Here is an 18,848-nt window from a genome sequence, read left to right on the forward strand (position 1 = left end):
CTTATTAATAATGTTTTTTATGTTTAAAATAAATATTTATTTATTTTTGAATTTTACAATCTTTCCCCAAATCTCATTTCCCTCCCCTAGCCCCCACAGAAGTCAGTCTATTTAACATTGTTTCCATGCTAGATACATGGATCTAAATTGAAAGTGTTGAGAAAGAAATCATATCCTTAAAAAAATTAAATGTAAGAGATAGCAAGATTACATAATAAGATAATGTTGTTGTTGTCTTTTTTAAATGAAAGGTAATAGTCTTTGGTCTTTGTTTAAACTCCACAATTCTTTCTCTGGATACAGATGGTATTCTCCATCACAGAGAGCCCAAAATTGTCCCTGATTGTTTGCACTTATGATAAAATGAGTAAGTCCATTAAGGTTGATCATCAAACCCATGTAGCTGTTATGGTGTACAACATTCTTCTGATTCTGCTCATCTCGCTCAGCATCAGTTCATGCAAATCCCTCCAGTCTTCCCTGAACTCCCATCCCTCCTGGTTTCTAATAGAACAGTAGTGTTCCATAACAGACATATACCATAGTTTGTTCAGCCATTTCCCAGTTGATGGACATTCACTCAATTTCCAGTTCTTTGCTACCACAAATAGAGCTGCTATGAATATATTTGTACAGTTGATGTTTTTACCCTTTTTCATGATCTCTTCAGGGTATAGACCCAGTAGTGGTATTGCTGGATCAAAGGATATGCACATTTTTATTGCCCTTTGGGTGTAATTCCATATTGCTCTCCAGAAAGGTTGGATGAGTTCACAGCTCCATCAACGGTGTATTAGTGTTCTATATTCCCCACATCCCTTCCAACATTGGTCATTGTCCTTTCTGATCATATTGGCCAGTCTGAAAAGTATGTGTGATGTGGTACCTCAGAGATGCTTTAATTTGCATTTCTCTAATAAGTAATGATTTAGAGCAATTTTTTTCATACGATTATGGATAGCTTTGATTTCTTCATCTGTAAATTGCCTTTGCATGACCTTTGACCATTTGTCATTTGGAGAATGGCTTTTTTTTTAATTTGACTCAGTTGTAAAAATTGTTTCCCAATTTACTACATTTCTTTTGATCTTGGTTACAGTGGTTTTGTCTGTGCAAAAGCTTTTTAATGTAATCAAAATTATCTAGTCTGTTTATAATGATGTTCTCCATCTCTTCCTTGGTCATAAACTGCTTCCCTTTCCATAGATTTGACAGGTAAACTGCCTTGATCTCCTAGTTTGTTTATAATATTGTTTTTTATGTCTAAATCCTGTGCCCATTTTGATCTTATCTTGGTATAGGGTGTGAGGTGTTGATCTAATCTGAGTTTCTGCCATACTAACTTTCAATTTTCCCAACAGTTTTTATCGAAGAGAGTTTTTATCCCAATAGCTGAACTCTTTGGGTTTATCAAATAGCAGAGTACTGTAATTGTTTCCTGCTATTGCACCTAGTCTATTCCACTGGTCCATCACTCTATTATTCTTTTTTTTTTTTTTTTTTAGGTTTTTGCTAGGCAATGGGGTTAAGTGGCTTGCCCAAGACCACACAGCTAGGTAATTATTAAGTGTCTGAGACCAGATTTGAACCCAGGTACTCCTGACTCCAGGGCTGGTGCTTTATCCACTACAGCACCTAGCTGCCCCCATCACTCTATTTCTTAGCCAATACCAGTTTTTATGACTGATGCTTTGTAATATAATTTTAGATCTGGTAGGGCTAAGCCACCTTCTTTTGCACTTTTTTTTTTCATTAAATCCCTGGAGATTCTCGACTTTTTATTTCTCCATATAATTTACTTACAATTTTTTCTAACTCATTAAAGTAATTTTTTTTGGAATTTTGATTGGTAGGCCACTAAATAAGTCGTTTAGTTTAGGTAGAATTGTCATTTTTATTATATTAGCTCAGCCTATCCATGAGTAGTTGATATTTGCCTAGTTTTTTAAATCTAATTTAATTTGTGAGAGAAGTGTTTTGTAGTTATTTTCATAGAGTTTCTGACTCCCCAAATATTTTATATTGTCTAAAGTTATTTTGAATGGAATTTCTCATTCTAGCTCTTGCTACTGTATCTTGCTAGTAATAAATAGAAATGCTGAGGATTCATGAGAGTTTATTTTATATCCTGTGACTTCTCTAAAGTTGCTAATTGTTTCTAGTGGTTTTTAAATCATTTTTTAGGATTCTCTAGGTATACCATCGTGTCATCTGCAAAGAGTGAGAGTTTTGTTTCTTCCTTCCCAATTCTAATTTCTTCAGTTTCTTTCTCTTATTGCTGAAGCTAACATTTCTAACACAATATTGAATAGTAGTGGTGATAATGGGCATCCTTGTTTCACCCCTGATCTTATTGGAAATGCCTCTAGCTTATCCCCATTGCATATAATGCTTGTTGATGGTTTCAGATAGATACACTTGTCATTCTAAAGAACAATACATTTATTCTTCTCTATTGTTTTTAGTAGGAATGGGTGTTTCATTTTGTCAGTCTTTTTCAGCATCTATTGATGTAGTCATATAGGTTTGTTATTGATATAGTTAATTAAACTAACAGTTTTCCTAATATTGAACCAACCTTGCATTCCTGGGATCAGTCCTGTTTGGTTGTAGTGTATTATCCTAGTGATAACTTGTTGTAATCGCTTTGCTGAGATTTTATTTAAGATTTTTGCATCTATTAGGGAGATAGGTCTATAAATTTTTTTTGTCTGTTTTGACTCTTCTTGGTTTAGGTATCAGCACCATATTTGTGTCATAGAAAGAGTTAGGCAGAGTTCTGTCCTCACCTATTTTGCCAAAGAGTTTATATAGAATTGGAACTAGTTGTTCCTTAAATGTTTGGTAGAATTCACTTGTGAAGTCATCTAGCCCTGGTGATTTTTTTCTAAGGGAGTTCAATAATAGCTTGTTGAATTTCTTCTTCTGAGATAGGGTTATTTAGGTATTTAATTTCCTCTTCATTTAACCTGGGCAACCTATATTTCTTTCTTTCTGGGTTTTTTTTTTGTTTGTTTGTTTTAACAAGGCAATGGTGTTAATTGACTTCTAAGGCCTCACAGCTAGGTAATTATTGTTTGAGGCCAGATTTGAACTCCTCCTGACTCCAGGGCCAGTGCTTTATACACTGTGCCATGTAGCTGCCCTGTAACTTATATTTTTGTGAATATTCATGCATTTCACTTAGATTTTCAAATTTATTAGCATGCAGTTGGGCAAAATAATTCCACATTGTTACTTTAATTTCCTCCTCATTGGTGCTGAGTTCACCTTTTTCATTTATGATGCTAGTAATTTGGTTTTCTGCTTTCTTTTTTTTAATCAAATTAACCAGAGTTTTATCAATTTTATTGGCTTTTTCATAAAACCAACTCTTGGTTTTATTCTATAGTTTTCTTTCAATTTTATTAATTTCTCCTTTAATTTTTAGAATTTCTAATTTGGTATTTAATTAGGGGGTTTTAATTTGTTCTTTCTCTAATTTTTTTAGTTGCATGTTTAGTTCATTGATTTACTCTTTCTCCAATTTATTCATGTAAGCATTTAAAGATAGATATCCCCTAACAACTGCCTTGGCTGTATACCATAAGTTTTGTTATGTTGTCTCATTATTATTATCTAGGATGAAATCATTAATTCTTTCTATAATTTGTTATTTGATCCACTAATTGTTTAAAATGAGGTTATTTAGTTTACAATTAGTTTTAGATCTATCTCTCCCTGGCCCATTACGGTATGTGATTTTTTATTGCATTATGATCTGAGAAGGATATATTCACAATTTCTGCCTTTCTGCATTGATTATTAGATTTTTATGGCCTAGTGCATGGTCAGTTTTTGTGTAAGTGCCATGTACTGTGGGGAAAAAAGTATATTCCTTTCTATCCCTATTCAACTTTCTCTAAAGGTCTATCATGATGTCTAGGCTATTGGCTATCTGCTCTCTGACCCCTGTTCACCCACAATCCCAGGAGGCAGACCTTTTGCTAGATGTTCTTCTCCTAGTTTCCCCTGGGACTGTGGGTCAACTTGGGGTTCTGGGTTTTGTTGATAGAATTTCTGTTATGAGGTTTCTTTCATATTGTTTCTGAAGGGAAACCAGGAGACCTTAGCTCAGTGCCTGTCTTCTCTCCACCATCTTTGTTTAAATTCTTTTTTAAAGCTCTTTGATGAGCTTTTGTATTTGAATCCAATATATAGACTATTTTGATACTTACCCATGAGTGACTTCATTAGCTTCTTTCAGACATGGCATTGTTATAAAGTAGTGTGTGTGTGTAAAGTAGTTTTCTATAGTGAGCACTCTTAGCTTTCTTGCTCATCTTTGTCGTTTTTAGCTCTATTCCTGGGGTACAAGGGAGTATAGATCCAAGCTTTTTTTTTTTTTTTCTGGGGCTGGGGTCTGATCCCTGCCTTGTCATTGGCCTAGATGTTGCCTTTGTAGTCCAGGTCTTGCCTTTGCAGAAGTTTGTTTCCTCCTTTATGTCCAGGTTCTGACTTAGCAGTTTTCCTGATCAAGTCTTTTTGCCCCAGTGTTCTCAGGGTTTAGACTTTGTTTGGGGTTTGAGTCCTCCCTGCTGTCTTACTATCCAGCTACCCAGGACCTCAGCTTATGTCAAGCTGTCAGGACCTGGATTGCTCTATGGTTTAAAGCCTCCCACCAGCTTTCCCATTCTCCCACCTCCTGGGTTTTACTTTCCCCCCAAAGAGATAGACCTTCACTGAAGAGCCTCCCATTGTCTACCGTTGAAAACTTCTTCTAATCTTATATTTTTCTTGGTGGGATCTGTAGCTTGAATGTTAGAATAGAGACTTCATTTACACCGCAATCTTTGTTCCAGAAGTTTGTGGTTCTAGCTTAGAGGGAGGAAAATGACCATTCTGCAAAGGGGAGGAAAGAAAGAAGAAGAGCAACCTCTTCATCCTGTAAGATTTTATCAGCCTTGATACTCCTCCCCACAATCCTCTGCCTTTCTGAATGGAGGGTGGGGACCCTGAAAACCAGACCATCATTTGAAGAGATAGTCCCCCTCTGACATTTCATGTGACACTGTATTCATTCCTCCTGGATTGCTATGACTGACTTCACCTGAAGTCATGGTCAGATGTCTTCTTCCCCCTTTTCCACCCCCCCCCTTCATTTTCCTTTCATTTGTTATCTTCTTCCCATCAGATTGTAAGGTCCTTTAAGATTTTTTTCCCTTGGCACTTAACACAGTAGTAGGTACCTAATAAATGTTTATTGACTATTGACTAAATGATTAAGGACTGGCTGAACCAAGATAAAGACATAATAAATTGAAGACAATCTTGAATTCAAACACTAATGAGGAAAGACTTCTTTTCTTAAGATAGGAATTTAGCTGAGACTTGAGGGAAGTCAGACAGTTAAAATAAGGAGGAAAAAAGTTTTAAGAATGAGAAATAGCCAATGAAAATGCTTGGAGATGGGAAATGGAAATGATCTATTCAAAGAAGAGCAAGGAGGTCAGAGTCACAGAGGAAAATAAGGCATAAGAAGATTGTACTCCTAGGAAAGGGATTAAGTTATGAAGGGCTTTGAAAACCAAACAAAGAATTTTAATATTTCTTTCTAGTGATAGGGAGTCACTGAGTTTATTTTATAGGACAAATTATATGATCAGACTTATGATTTAGAAAGATCAATTTGATAACTGAGTGTAGGATGGATTAAAGGATAGAAACTTGAGGCATTGAGACTAAGTAGAAAACTAGTATAGTAGTTCAGGTGTGAGATGATAAAGGCCTGCAAGAGGGTGGTTGAGATGTCAGGGGAAAAGTGAGCATAAACAAGAAGGGAGCATATTGCAAAAGTAGCAACAATAGGACTTGATAAATTGATTGAATATGGGGAGGGGTGTAATGAACGAATAAAGTTGAAGATGACACTATGGTTGTGAGCCTGAGTGACTGGGAGGATGGTGGTATTTTCCACAGTCATATGGAAATGGAGAAGGATTGATTCACGTTGAGTTTAAATTGTCCAGAGGACTTCCAGTTGATGTCTAAAAGTGTCCGCCAAAATCTAGTTGAAACAAAAGCAAGATTGTGTTCAATTTATTGAGGAAACTGGTATTCTTTAAGGAATTGGATTCTAGATTCTCCTCTCCTTTGCAGCCAAGGATACCTCTGCTTGAGGAAAAATTTCTTTTATAATCATTGAGAGAGAGTACCAAAAATCTAATGAGGTGTAAAATAACATAGAAAATGAGGAAACTGAATTTTTAGAACACAGCTTTCATAGTACATTTATTGGGGGGGGGGGTAGGGGTGTAGAATGAGACTAATATAAAAGTTAATATAAATCTTTATAATAGACCTAACATCTATTTTATGGAGCCATAGAAATACTTTTGAATTTGGTTTAAGAGGATTGAAATCTTGGCTTTGCCATTGATTAACTATGTGACCTTGGGCAAGATTGAAGGCTGTTTCTTTCCTAAAAAATGAATATGGTAAGATAGCTCACCTCTGATTTCCCTTTCTGCTGTGAATTGTGTTCCTCTGATTGAAACTTGAAGAACACTCATAATTGGGGGGTGGAAGAAGGAAAGAACTTAGTCATCAGTATTACACTGCAGATACCCCTGTATAAATGTATTTCAATCATAACTACAAATTTCTGAAACGAGTCCTGTTTTACACCTTTCTTTTTCTGGTGGTATATGACTATGAGCTATGGAATATTATGGATTCAAAAAATTAAAATTAGGCACCACTCAAATGATAATGAACAGTGTGTTTGGTGGACAGGAGACTGTCCCATTATACAAATTAGTGATTGTACTGGAGAACCAGTATAAAAAAAAAACAACAGGAATATATGACCAGAAGGAAAGATAAGATCAGTCATGCCACAGATGCAAGAAACAAGTAGTTGATAACTAGAAAGCATTATCAGGAAGAACAAAAGAAACTTAGAATTTTGGTTGAACTTCTTGCCATGTAGACCTGGGCAAATCAGTAGAATAGACAGACATGAGTGAATTGAAATTGTTATTTGGAAACATCTGAGATCAAAGATCCATTAGAGTATTTGTCACTTATAAATAGGATTCTTTAAAATGTCCCTAAATTAAAAGACTAAACAGTCATGTTTATTATCTAAATTTAAATCAGCACTACATTGTCAGTGTAGCAATAAAATTGCATTGCCAATCTTAGCAATATATTTTTTTTTTTTTTAGATTTTTCAAGGCAACAGGGTTAAGTGGCTTGCCCAAGGCCACACGGCTAGGTAATCATTAAGTGTCTAAGGTCGGATTTGAACCCAGGTACTCCTGACTGCAAGGCCGGTGCTCTATTCACTGCGCCACCTAGCCGCCCCAATAAAATTCTTTTTTAAAAATTAGAGCTTTTTTACCTTTTTTTTTGAATGGTCAGAGATGCCTTTTATACATATTTGAGGATAATTAAATTAGAAATTAATTTATTTTTATTGTTGATCCCAAATTTTAAGATTTCTTGGGAGATAAGATTCATAAGATTTCATATAAGAGAACAAGTCTTCTATCTTTTTGAATTGATGAATTTTTAAATACTTTTAAATTTGTCCACTTTTCCCTAGACTTAATAATAGAGCTTACTTAGTTTTACTCTCTTCCCTATTCAAGTGATTTGAGATCATCAAGGGCACGACTGCTTGAGCTATTCACTGATTTGACCTGCAATCCAGAAATGATGAAGAATGCAACAGATTCCTACTTTTCTCTTTTGCAAGGTTAGATGTTTAAAGTTTTACTAATATGTATTGAATTTTTTTCTGTTTGTTAAAAGCAAAAATCATAATATCCCTTTTTTTTGATAGATGTATAAAAGATTGAATTTTTTATTCTTCTGATGAAAGTTGTGGTTGTATTTCAGAAGAATGGTAAGAGAGGTAGGAAAATGAAGTCATTTCAACATTTTTGAAAATCCATTTCTTACTCTTTGGGTGTTTAGATTTAAGTTGTTGCTGAAGAACATTAGATTAGAAAATAGAGTGAGCATTCATTCAGATTTTACTTTGTGTTAGATAACTGTATGTATCACTGAGGATACAAAGTCAAGCAAGCAAGACAGACTTTTTCTCAAGGAGCTTACATTCTGAAGGGAATAGAATATATGAGTGCATGCAGGAATGGTGGGTATGGGTATGGTGAGAAGGAATACGGGCCTAGGCCCCAACTAGGCTCCAGCAGGACAAGGCAGAAGTTCTCCCCTTAGATCTGGGGGGCTTAGTGGTCATAGAGAAAAAACCAAGGGGGGGAGACAGCTAGGAATTCGTGTGGAGAAGGTAAATTTGAGCAGAGTGCCTTTGAAGCTATAGAATAGAATGTGTATACTGGTGGCTTCTAACTGGTATTCATCTGGATATTTTAATTTCTTTACTATAAGATATCTGAAGTTCTTTGAAACTAAAATTTTTAATTTTATTTTTTCAGGTTTCATAAATTCATTGGATAACTCTACTCAAGAAAGTAAACTGAGATATATTCAAAACTTTAAGTGGACTGATACATTACAAGGACATGTTCCAAGGTATAGTCTGAGTTAAATCTAATGTTTGTAACTGATTAACTGGTAACTAAATCATAGGCTCTATATTTTGGGAAACAAATGTTGAAAAAGAAAAATCTGAGTGTGGGTTTGTTTTTTAATTTACTGGGAAATTTTTTAACCAAATATTTGAATTTAACCCATTGATTTTAAGAAAACTACAACTGTTAAGAAAAATAATTCATCCACTTAGATAAACAGATTTAACCCATATGAAAACTGGAAAAAAAGATGTTCACTTTGACCTTATTGAGAGGAAGACTAACTCTTAAATTTTTTTTTTTAAAATACTAATATGTAAAACACAAATGTAGGCATTTGATTCCTCCACTTTAACTATCTAAGCTTATGTTTAAGGGGAAAATTGAAAGCCCTTATCTCTTCTATTCATTCAATTTTTTTTGAGAGGGAACTAAAGAATTGATCTTTTTACTCTCAAGTTCCCTACTGATGAATCTCCCCCTCACTATTTTTATTCCTTCACTGAACTTTCTTAATTTTCTCTCTCATATTGAGATTCTCTAACATCAGTGAGGAATTCTGCATCCTTTCTCAACACATAGAATATGATTTTATTATTAATGAATTATTTATGTTAAAACATTTTCAACTTCATTCCTCATTATTCCCCTTCATGCTTTCTACATTTTAGCCAAATAACTGCTAGCTGTTGCTTTAACTTAACATTCTATCTCCTGCCTCATTGCAGCTACAAAAACTGTCCTCTTGCTCCAATCTATCCTCATTTCCGCTTGTCACAGGCTTAGCCCAGATGGTGTGTCTACTGAGAAACCTTCCTGATCACTCCCTACTGCTTGCTAATGTTCTCTCCTTCTACAAAATACGCATTTTATATTTTCCTGTACACATTGTTGTATTCCCCCAACCCCAAATACTTTCTTGAAGGTAATTGTATGCTGTGTCACTATTATTTTCAGTGTCATTATTATTTTAGTATTTGTATTCCCAGTTATCTTTCACAAGTGATTTGCACATGGTGTAAGTGAATGGCTGATCCAAAATGCAGTAATTATTATATGCAAAACACTGTGCTAAACTCTTGGAGGTAGAAACTAAAAAACACTAGTGGGCATAGTAAATGCTGAGTATCATTGAAAATTCCTATTCATAGAATATTCATTCTTTAGGGGACCTTAGATAGAATGTTATATTTTTGAAATTGTTCCAAAGCAAAGCATACCACCTTAACAAATAAAAGAAAAAATTGAATAGCAACCTTTCTTGGCTGTAGCCAGTCAACAGTTGATCTTTTTTCTGTCTAATCTTGTTATTTCATTTTTTCACTTCTTACTTCAGTGGAAAGAAAATTTTTTGTATTATCTGATAATTTAAATTCCTGTATTACAGCCATAGCAAAAATTTGGGTGAAATAAAAAACTCTTCTTTGTGTTAACAGGTAGAAGTGACATTTTTTTTAATATTTATTTTTGAATTTTATAATTTTTTTCCCCTAATCTAGCTTCTCTCCCCCCACCCCTACAGAAGGCAGTCTGTCAGTCTTTACACAGTTTCCATGCTATACATTGATCTAAATTGAATGTGCTGAGAGAGATATCATATGCTTAAGGAAAAAAAAAATAAAATATAAGAGATAGCAAAATTGCATAATAAGATAATGGGTGTTTTTTTTTAATTAAAGGTAATAGTCTTTGGTCTTTGTTCAAACTCCACAATTCTTTCTCTGGATACGGATGGTATTCTCCATCACAGATATCCCAAAATTGTCCCTGATTGTTGTATTGATGGAATGAGAAAGTCCATTAAGATTGATCATCACCCCCATGTTGCTGTTAGGGTGTACAATGTTCTTCTGGTTCTGCTCATCTCACTCAGCATCAGTTCATGCAAACCCTAGAAGTGATATCTTTGGGAAGTTTCCAGCCATTTTCAGAAGAGAAGCTCCTTAATTTTTCTAAATCTTAGGGTCCCAGGTAGGTAGGGCAGGTGGTGAGGTTGGTACAAAGATACTTTGAAACTCTGAATTTCTGATTGTGTGAACCAGTCCTTTGGCATATATATATCATCAACTTTAAGTTGTTTGAATTTATATATTTCTATGTGAAATCTTCCCTGATTTCTCTGAAACTGTTTATTTCATGTGCTTCCCCATTACCATACCAGTTCCCTGATTGGAAATGCTTCTTCATCAGTCTAAATCCTGCCCTTCTTTGAGGATTCAACTCAGGACCAGTTCATGAAACTTTTCTTCCTGAATTGCTCACACATTGTAAGATAGGATTATTTTCAGTTTCTCATTTTCCCCATCCTTCCATATCCAATTTGTAGTCTAATCTTATGCATTTTACCTCCACATATGCCCTATTCTCTACTTCCCTAGTTATCCTTCATTATCATATAGAATATCTTTCACCACCATTGCTGGTCTCCCTGGCTCAAATTTCTTCCCTTTGATCTACTTTTCGTTCTCTACAAAGCTTCCAAAATGATATTTCTAAAGGACAACTCTGACCATGTCATTCCAAATGCACTTCAGTGACTTTCTCTAGGATCAAATAGTAGCTCCTCTGGTGTTCTGAAGTCTTAACACTCTCTATTCTTCCTTCTCAACCTTTTTTTACACTATTGTTCTTCATACACTCTTGAATCTTACCATACTATTCTTTCTACTGTTACATATGACTTGCTGGTGGCAAGCAGCATTTGCCTGTTTCTTCATTTACCTCTTATTTGGTTTGTATTTTGTATGTATTTGTCAGTGTACTTGTCACCTCTGACAGAATGGAAATTTTGAGGGCAAAGATTGCATTGTGTTCTCCTGCTTAGTATAGTGCCCAGAGCAGAGTATTTAATAATTGCTTGTTGATTGACTGATTGTCCTTTGATACATATTTTGATGTACAGTTGTCTTATCTTCCTAACTGTGGTATGTGAAGATTATATTATAATCTTTAACTCACTTATAATACCTAGTGGACATTCAAAACAAATATTGGTTGATTGATAGTATATTGAGTAATCATAATGATGCTAATGTTTATTTTAAATATACGAATTCACCAAATTAATGAAAGTGTGTTTAATTTTTAGTGCCCAGCAAGATGCTGTGTTTGAATTGATTTCCATGGCATTTAATGTAGCCTTATGGTATACCAAATATGCTTCAAGATTGGCTGGAAAAGAAAAGTAAGTGTGAACGGAAGGGGAAAAAGAATATGTACAAGGGGAAGCTAGGTGGCGCAGTGGAGAGAGCACTAGCCCTAGAGTCAGGAGGACCTGAGTTCAAATATATACTCAGACACTTAATAATTACCTAGTTGTGTGGCCTTGAGCAAGTCATTCAAACCCATTGCCTTGCAAAAACAAAACCAAAGAATATGTGCAGGGGTGGCTAGGTGGTGTAGTGGTTAAAGCACTGGCCTTGGAGTCAGGAGTGCCTGGGTTCAAATCCGGTCTCAGACACTTAATAATTACCTAGCTGCGTAGCCTTGGGCAAGCCACTTGGGGTTCCATTTGCCTTGCAAAAAAAGAATATGTGCAAATGTCTCTCTCTCTCTCTCTGTATTTAGATAGATAGATATAGATATATATTTAAATTTAACATAACCAATGATATTTTCAACATCACTAATTTTTTTTAACAAGGCAATGGGGTTAAGTGACTTGCCCAAGGTCACAAAGCTAGGGAATTCATAAGTGTCTGAGGTCTTATTTGAACTCAGGACCTCCTGACTCCAGGGCCAGTGTTCTATTCACTGCGCCACCTAGCTGCCCCCAGGATCACTAATTCTTATTAAAATATTCTGATTATTTTCTAAATAGAGATGTTTTTAAATATTGAGTGAAATGTCAAACCTTATTATAAGTATTAGTATCGATTTACAAAAAGAACAAGACCAGAATTTTTAAATAATCATTTTATTGAGGAAAAGATTTGTTGATATCAAAGAAGAATAATTAGTATGACTGTCTCATTATATTTTAGCATAACAGAAGATGAAGCAAAAGAAGTACATAGAAGCCTAAAAATTGCAGCTGGGATTTTCAAACATTTGAAGGTAACAAAATATATTTCTGCTATTGATAGTTTTCTCATTCTTTTGAAGCTTCCTAAATTTCATTTAGTGATGAAATCCAAGAAATTTCTTTTGTTATTTTAGGTATATTGGTAATTCATCCTTTATTTTCAGTATTTTGCTATTGTGTATTTACCTACCTTTTACATGTAGTGAAATGTGAACTTAATGAATAGAATAGCTTTAATCACAGTGTATTATTTCAATTGCTTCTAGTAGGGTGCAGATAAAAAAAATGGGAAAGTGGTCCATCATCAGTTTCTGGTCCATCTAGAGCCAAAAAAATCAACACTTATAATTTTGTTAATTCAACTTGCTCGGTGTCAGAAATTCTTAAGATTCCTGAAAGTTTCTGATGCAGTTATCATGTGTTATGGCTAGATGTTTACATCTTAACCCTTTTATTAGACTTGAGTCTCCAGGAACACAAAGTCAGTGTTTTATTCAAAATTTGTATCTTCCCCCAATGCCTAAATCTGTGTTTTCTACACAGCAGGCCTTTAATAGATGTTTACTGTATTGTACCTACAAAATGATTACATCATTTACAGTAGCTATTTTATGTTTTCTGTGAGGAAAGTGTTTTTTTAAACATTAAAATCCTGTTATAAAATTGTGATCTATCATTTATATTCTTGGTGTGAGCTTACTACAGAAATTTAAAACTATAGTTGTATGTGGTATTTCTCATGATTTTCATTTAATTGCATTTTTTTCCTTGAAAATTTAGTTTTCTTAATTGTTTCAAAGCATAGTTGAGGGAACATTCGCAAGATAACTTGGTTGTGTTAGTATTTTGGCTAAATGTTTTCTAAAAGGCCTAAACGTTTCATAATAGCCCTTTGATTTGAACCAAAAATTATTTGTGTTTGTATGTACTATTCTATTAGTATATGGTATAAGAAGCTCTTGTAATTTTTGTGTGTTCTGGCCATTTACATCTGCTCTATTTAGCACAACTTTAATTTGCTCTTGAAATTTCTAGCAAAGCCCCAACTTGAATATTTCACCTCAACTTCTGGAAATATCATTCACTTAAAATATTTAAATATAGCATTAAACAGCTGAGAATGATTTGGGTTAAAATAAAATTTGGCATTTATTTTGCTCTCTCTTAGGAAAACCATATTCCCAAACTTATCACACCTGCAGAAAAAGGCAGGGATTTGGAAGTTCGACTCATAGATTCCTACATTATTCAATGTCAAGCTGAAGCTCAAGAAGGTATTCCCAAATGTCACAATGTAGCATTGAATTTCTGAGAACTTAATTTTCTACAAGTACATTTATTTTGTAATTCAGCTACATTGTCCAAAAGAGAACTGGTTTTAAAGCTCTAAAGTCAGAAAGATAATTTAATAGCTTTTGGCTTCATTCTAGCAAGACTCTGACTAAACAAGGTGAAAAACTGATGATTCTTTTGAGAAAAGTATTTGATTTCATTCTATTTCTTTTGAAAGAGGGGGAAAATATTCCCACCCTTCTCTTCTTATTTGCGCTTCTTTTCTTCTCCCTCCATTTCTGCTCTTTGCATCTGCCTTTCCCTACACCCTCTAGATATTCCTAGAGACAAACATGCAGCTATGACATAAGGCTGAAGCTTATGACATAAGGCTGAAGCTTGTGCTAGGGTCTTTCTTGATCAATTTTTAATATTTTCATAGGAATAGTTCTTGGTGTATCTCATGGTTATTTACCAAAACTTAGTAGTTAATCCAAAGAATTGCATTTTTTTAGAACATTTGGGGGATTTTACTCTGTACTTGCTCTTAAAACTTGAATGATGCAGACATTATTTCTACTCTTACTTTGTATCCAAATTGAATTTGTATTCTGTTGTGATTCTTAATATAGGGGTACATTTCCTTTTCCTTTTTCAGTTACAATTGCTCGAGCAATTGAACTCAAACATAATCCTGGCCTAATTGCTGCACTGGCACATGAAACAGCCAATTTCTATCAAAGAGCTGGTAAGTTCTAAGTACATTCTTGTGTTCCCTAGCCTTCAGATGTCTAGGTTTTTCTTCCACTGCTTTAATTAGGGGGACTGTGGCAAGCCATTCATCAGACAGCTTTCCATGTATATTGATTCACTTAAAATTAAAATATGATAGAATGAAGCTACTCACAGTTATGAAGCAAGATGCACTCCTGTGAATGGAATTGGAATTTTTATCCCAGAGAAAAGGGAGATGCTAAACTTTTTGTAATAGTATGTCACTGTACAGTGTTCTTACTTTCCAAATTGTTCTCCTAGTCATTTTTCCTGGACTCTCTTTACAGCAGTGTGATGTGACTAAGGCTTGTGTCAGCTTTATTCTATAGGTGCTGAAACTGATCCAGAAAAGTGAAATGACTTAATTTTGGTAGTCCCACTGATTGGACTCAATTGTATGAGAGTCCTTGAAGCAATTTGACAAAGGGCTATTTGTGCACATTCTAGGAGTTTTAGAATGAGAACAAGACTAGATCACTTTCTTCTAATCACTTCATTTCTTACATTTGATAATGGTGAGGCCTTCAAATGAGTGATTGCACAGTAAGTCAGCGTCTCTCACAAGAAGATAAAAGGAAGAAACTCACGTGGAAGACCCATGTCCAAATGAAGTATATTGATTGAATTATTCTTGATAGTTGATTGAGGCCATAGGAAGACTAGGGATGGGTAGGTATGCTGCAGTCAGTCCAGTCTGTGTCCTGATTGGGGTGCTGGTACACAGCAAAATTCCCCTTTTTTTGACTTTGATACAGGAAAGATTTAATTTCTAATCTATTTTGGATACTTTCTTGTTCTTCTTGGACCCCAGGGTGGTGATTGTTTTCTGTTATCTTCATTCACAGATTTAGACTTTAGGATTTTTTGATTGTTACAATTGGTTGAGAGGGCAAAGAAGGGAGAAAGAAGTCAAAAGAGTCAGAATCCCTTGACTTACTTTGGACTTGTTCCTATAGGAGCTTGCTTTTTATGGCTGGGCTTCTTGATCACATTTTCCTGAATACGTGCTTAGGAGCTCATATGATGTACATATGTACCAAAGTTAGAATCAGCCAACAGTTATTTATTCAACACCTCCTAGATTCAAGCATTGAGAATACAAATGTAAAGATTGAACCTATTCTTACTTTGAAAGAGTTTGAATTTTAATAAGGAAGACAAATCTATATGGAACATAGAATAAACATAAAAATATACAAAGTAGATAACTATAAGATGAGATGAACAGGAAACAAGCATTTACAACATGACTATTATGTGCCAGACAATAGTTAGTTGGCACAGTAGTTAGAGCACTGGCCTTGGAGTCAGGAAGACTTGAAGCTTACTAGCTATGTGACTTTAGGCAAGTCACTTAACCCGGATTGTCTCCCATCCAGGCCATCTCCAGTCGTCCTGATTCAAAGTTGGTCAGTGGACTCAGATGATTCTGTAGGAAAAAGTGAGGCTGGTAACTTAGCACAGCATCCCCTCCCTCAAATTTATTTCATGTGCTTGTCATGGCATCACCTCCTGGATGTCATGGTCTTTTTCAAGAATGAAGGACAAACATCATCATCATCACTATGTGCCAGACATTGTACTAAATACATTACAAATATCTCATTTAACAAGGACCCTGCAAAATAGATGATGGCATGTATCATTTTTTTATAGTTGAGGAAGCTGAGAGGTTTTTTGACTTGCCCAGGGTCATAGAGCTTGTATAAGTGTCTGAGGCTGAATTTGAACTCAGGTCTTCTTGAAAGTCACTGGTAGTAGAGCATGAATTGGAATGGGGAGTTTTAAGAAATGGAGACCAATTAGGAGGTGAGAGTTGATGAAGGATTTAACTAAGGTTGTGGCTTTAGGAGAAGAGAAGTAGTTAATGCAAAGGATTTTAAGGATGTAGAAAAAGCAAGTTTTAACAGATTTTTAATTCATGCTTAGTTTTTTTGGAGCATGGGTTACTGAGTTGATAAGGGAGGTATAGAAGGAATTGTCTAACAGAATTGAGGTCCCAGTTGAGGTTTGTGTAATGTAATGTAATTTTGTAGACAATTATCTAGGTACTAAGCTCCTTGGGAAATGTGAGAGAATGACTCTCAGACCTATAGACAAAGCCACCGTGTTTTGAATAGAGGAGTAGATGTTGCTCTGTGATGGTTACAAAAAAGATCTAAAAATGTCAGTGGGGACAGACAGCATGTCAGCTCTCAACCAATGTTTCTAGGGTTTGAGTGAAGATACAGTATTGGAAATGTTGACCTAGAATGCAGTATCCTCTGGGGGAAGATAGATCTCTTTGAAGGCAAGCAGATTAAAGGACTATTAGAGAAAGAGACCCAGATTGAGAAGTTTCTTCACTATGGAATAGTAATTCTGGAGGGCATAGTGGAAGGAAGTGGGCAGAATTAGAGTGGAATATGGGTAGTGTGACATTGAAGTATGAGAAGGGTGAGCATGAGAAAAAAGTAGGTAGGTGGTAAAGGATAATTTGTACTTGGATTTACTCAGTATTTACAGGATTATAGAGAGGAATAGTTGGGAGTTTGCTAGCCATAAGGATAAGTTAAAAGAGTGGCAAATAAATGATAACTCGCACTGTCTTTTTTTTTTTTTAGATTTTATTTATTTTGAGTTTTACAATTTTTCCTCCATTCTTGCTTCCCTCCCCCTACCCCTCACAGAAGGCAGTCTGTTAGTCTTTACATTGTTTCCATGGTATACACTGATCTCAGTTGAATGTGGTGAGAGAGAAATCATATCCTTACGGAAGAAAAAATAAAGTATAAGAGATAGCAAAATTACATAATTAGATAATGGTTTTTTTTTTTTCTAAATTGAAAGTAATAGCCTTTGGTCTTTGTTCAAACTCCACAATTCCTTCTCTGGATACAGATAGTGTTCTCCATCACAGATAGCCCAAAATTGTCCCTGTTTGTTGCACTGATGGAACGAGCATGTTGCTGTTAGGGTGTACAATGATTTTCTGGTTCTGTTCATCTCATTCAGTATATGCAAAACCTTCCAGACTTCCCTGAATTCCTCTCTTCTGATTTCTAATAGAATAATAGTGTTCCATGGTATACATATACTACAGTTTATTAAGCCATTCCCCAATTGAAGAACATTCACTTAATTTCCAATTCTTTGCCACCACAAATAGGGCTGCTGTGAATATTTTTGTACAAGTGATGTTTTTACCTTTTTTCATAATTTCTTCAGGGTATAGACCCAGGTATTGCTAGATCAAAGGGTGTGCACATTTTTGTTGGCCTTTGAGTGTAATTCCAAATTGCTCTCCAGAAAGGTTGGATGAGTTCACAGCTCCATCAACAATGTATTAGTGTTCTATATTCCCCACATCCCTTCCAACATTGGTCATTGTCCTTTCTGATCATATTGGCCAGTCTGAGAAGTATGTGTGAGGTGGTACCTCAGAGATGCTTTAATTTGTATTTCTCTAATAAGTAATGATTTAGAGCAATTTTTCATGACTATGGATCGCTTTGATTTCCTCAATTGTAAGTTACCTTTGCATATCCTGTGACCATTTGTCAACTGGGGAATGGCTTGGGTTTTTTTTTTGAAAATTTGTCTCAGTTCTCTATATATTTTAGAAATGAGTCCTTTGTCAGAAATACAAGTTGTAAAAATTGTTTCCTAATTTGCTACATTTCTTTTGATCTTGGTTACAGTGGTTTTGCCTGTCCAAAAGCTTTTTAATTTAATGTAATCAAAATTATCTAGTTTGTTTTTAATGATGTTCTCCATTTCTTCCTTGGTCATAAACTGTTTCCCTTTCCATAGATCTGACAGGGTATACTATACTACTACTTGATCTTCTAGTTTGTTTATAATATTGTTTTTTATGTCTAAGTCCTGTAACCATTTGGATCTTATCTTGCTAAAGGGTGTGAGGTATTGTTCTAATCCAAGTTTCTTGCATACTAACTTCTAATTTTCCCAACAGTTTTTTTCAGAGAGTTTTTATCCCAATAGCTGGACTCTTTGGGTTTATCAAACAGCAGATTACTATAGTCAATTCTTGCTATTGCACCTGGTCTATTCCACTGGTCCACCATTCTATTTCTTAGCCAGTACCAGACAGTTTTGATGACTGATGCTTTATAATATAATTTTAGATCTAGTAAGGCTAAGCCACTTTCTTTTGTATTTTTTTTTTCATTGAATCCCTGGAAATTCTTGACCTTTTTTTACTTCTCCATATGAATTTACTTACAAATTTTTCTAAC

At 35.0% G+C, this 18,848-nt stretch overlaps 1 protein-coding gene across 2 annotated transcripts in view; it reads left to right on the forward strand.

Moving 5' to 3' along the window:
- Positions 1-18,848, forward strand: part of BROX (BRO1 domain and CAAX motif containing) — a 41,177-nt gene that overhangs the window by 7,330 nt on the left and 14,999 nt on the right. The window contains exons 1-7 of one of the 2 annotated variants that reach the window (XM_074222734.1): positions 7,663-7,741; positions 7,829-7,900; positions 8,445-8,541; positions 11,629-11,724; positions 12,524-12,596; positions 13,733-13,838; positions 14,495-14,584. In XM_074222734.1, the coding sequence (XP_074078835.1) occupies positions 7,861-7,900; positions 8,445-8,541; positions 11,629-11,724; positions 12,524-12,596; positions 13,733-13,838; positions 14,495-14,584 (502 nt within the window). In that variant the 5' untranslated portion in view covers positions 7,663-7,741; positions 7,829-7,860. Of the gene's footprint in view, positions 1-7,634; positions 7,742-7,828; positions 7,901-8,444; positions 8,542-11,628; positions 11,725-12,523; positions 12,597-13,732; positions 13,839-14,494; positions 14,585-18,848 lie in introns of those variants that run through there. The other variant, XM_074222733.1, reaches the window with a different exon arrangement.

The sequence above is a fragment of the Macrotis lagotis genome, chromosome 2 (genome assembly GCF_037893015.1).
Source record: "Macrotis lagotis isolate mMagLag1 chromosome 2, bilby.v1.9.chrom.fasta, whole genome shotgun sequence".
Taxonomy (NCBI): Eukaryota; Metazoa; Chordata; class Mammalia; order Peramelemorphia; family Peramelidae; genus Macrotis; species Macrotis lagotis.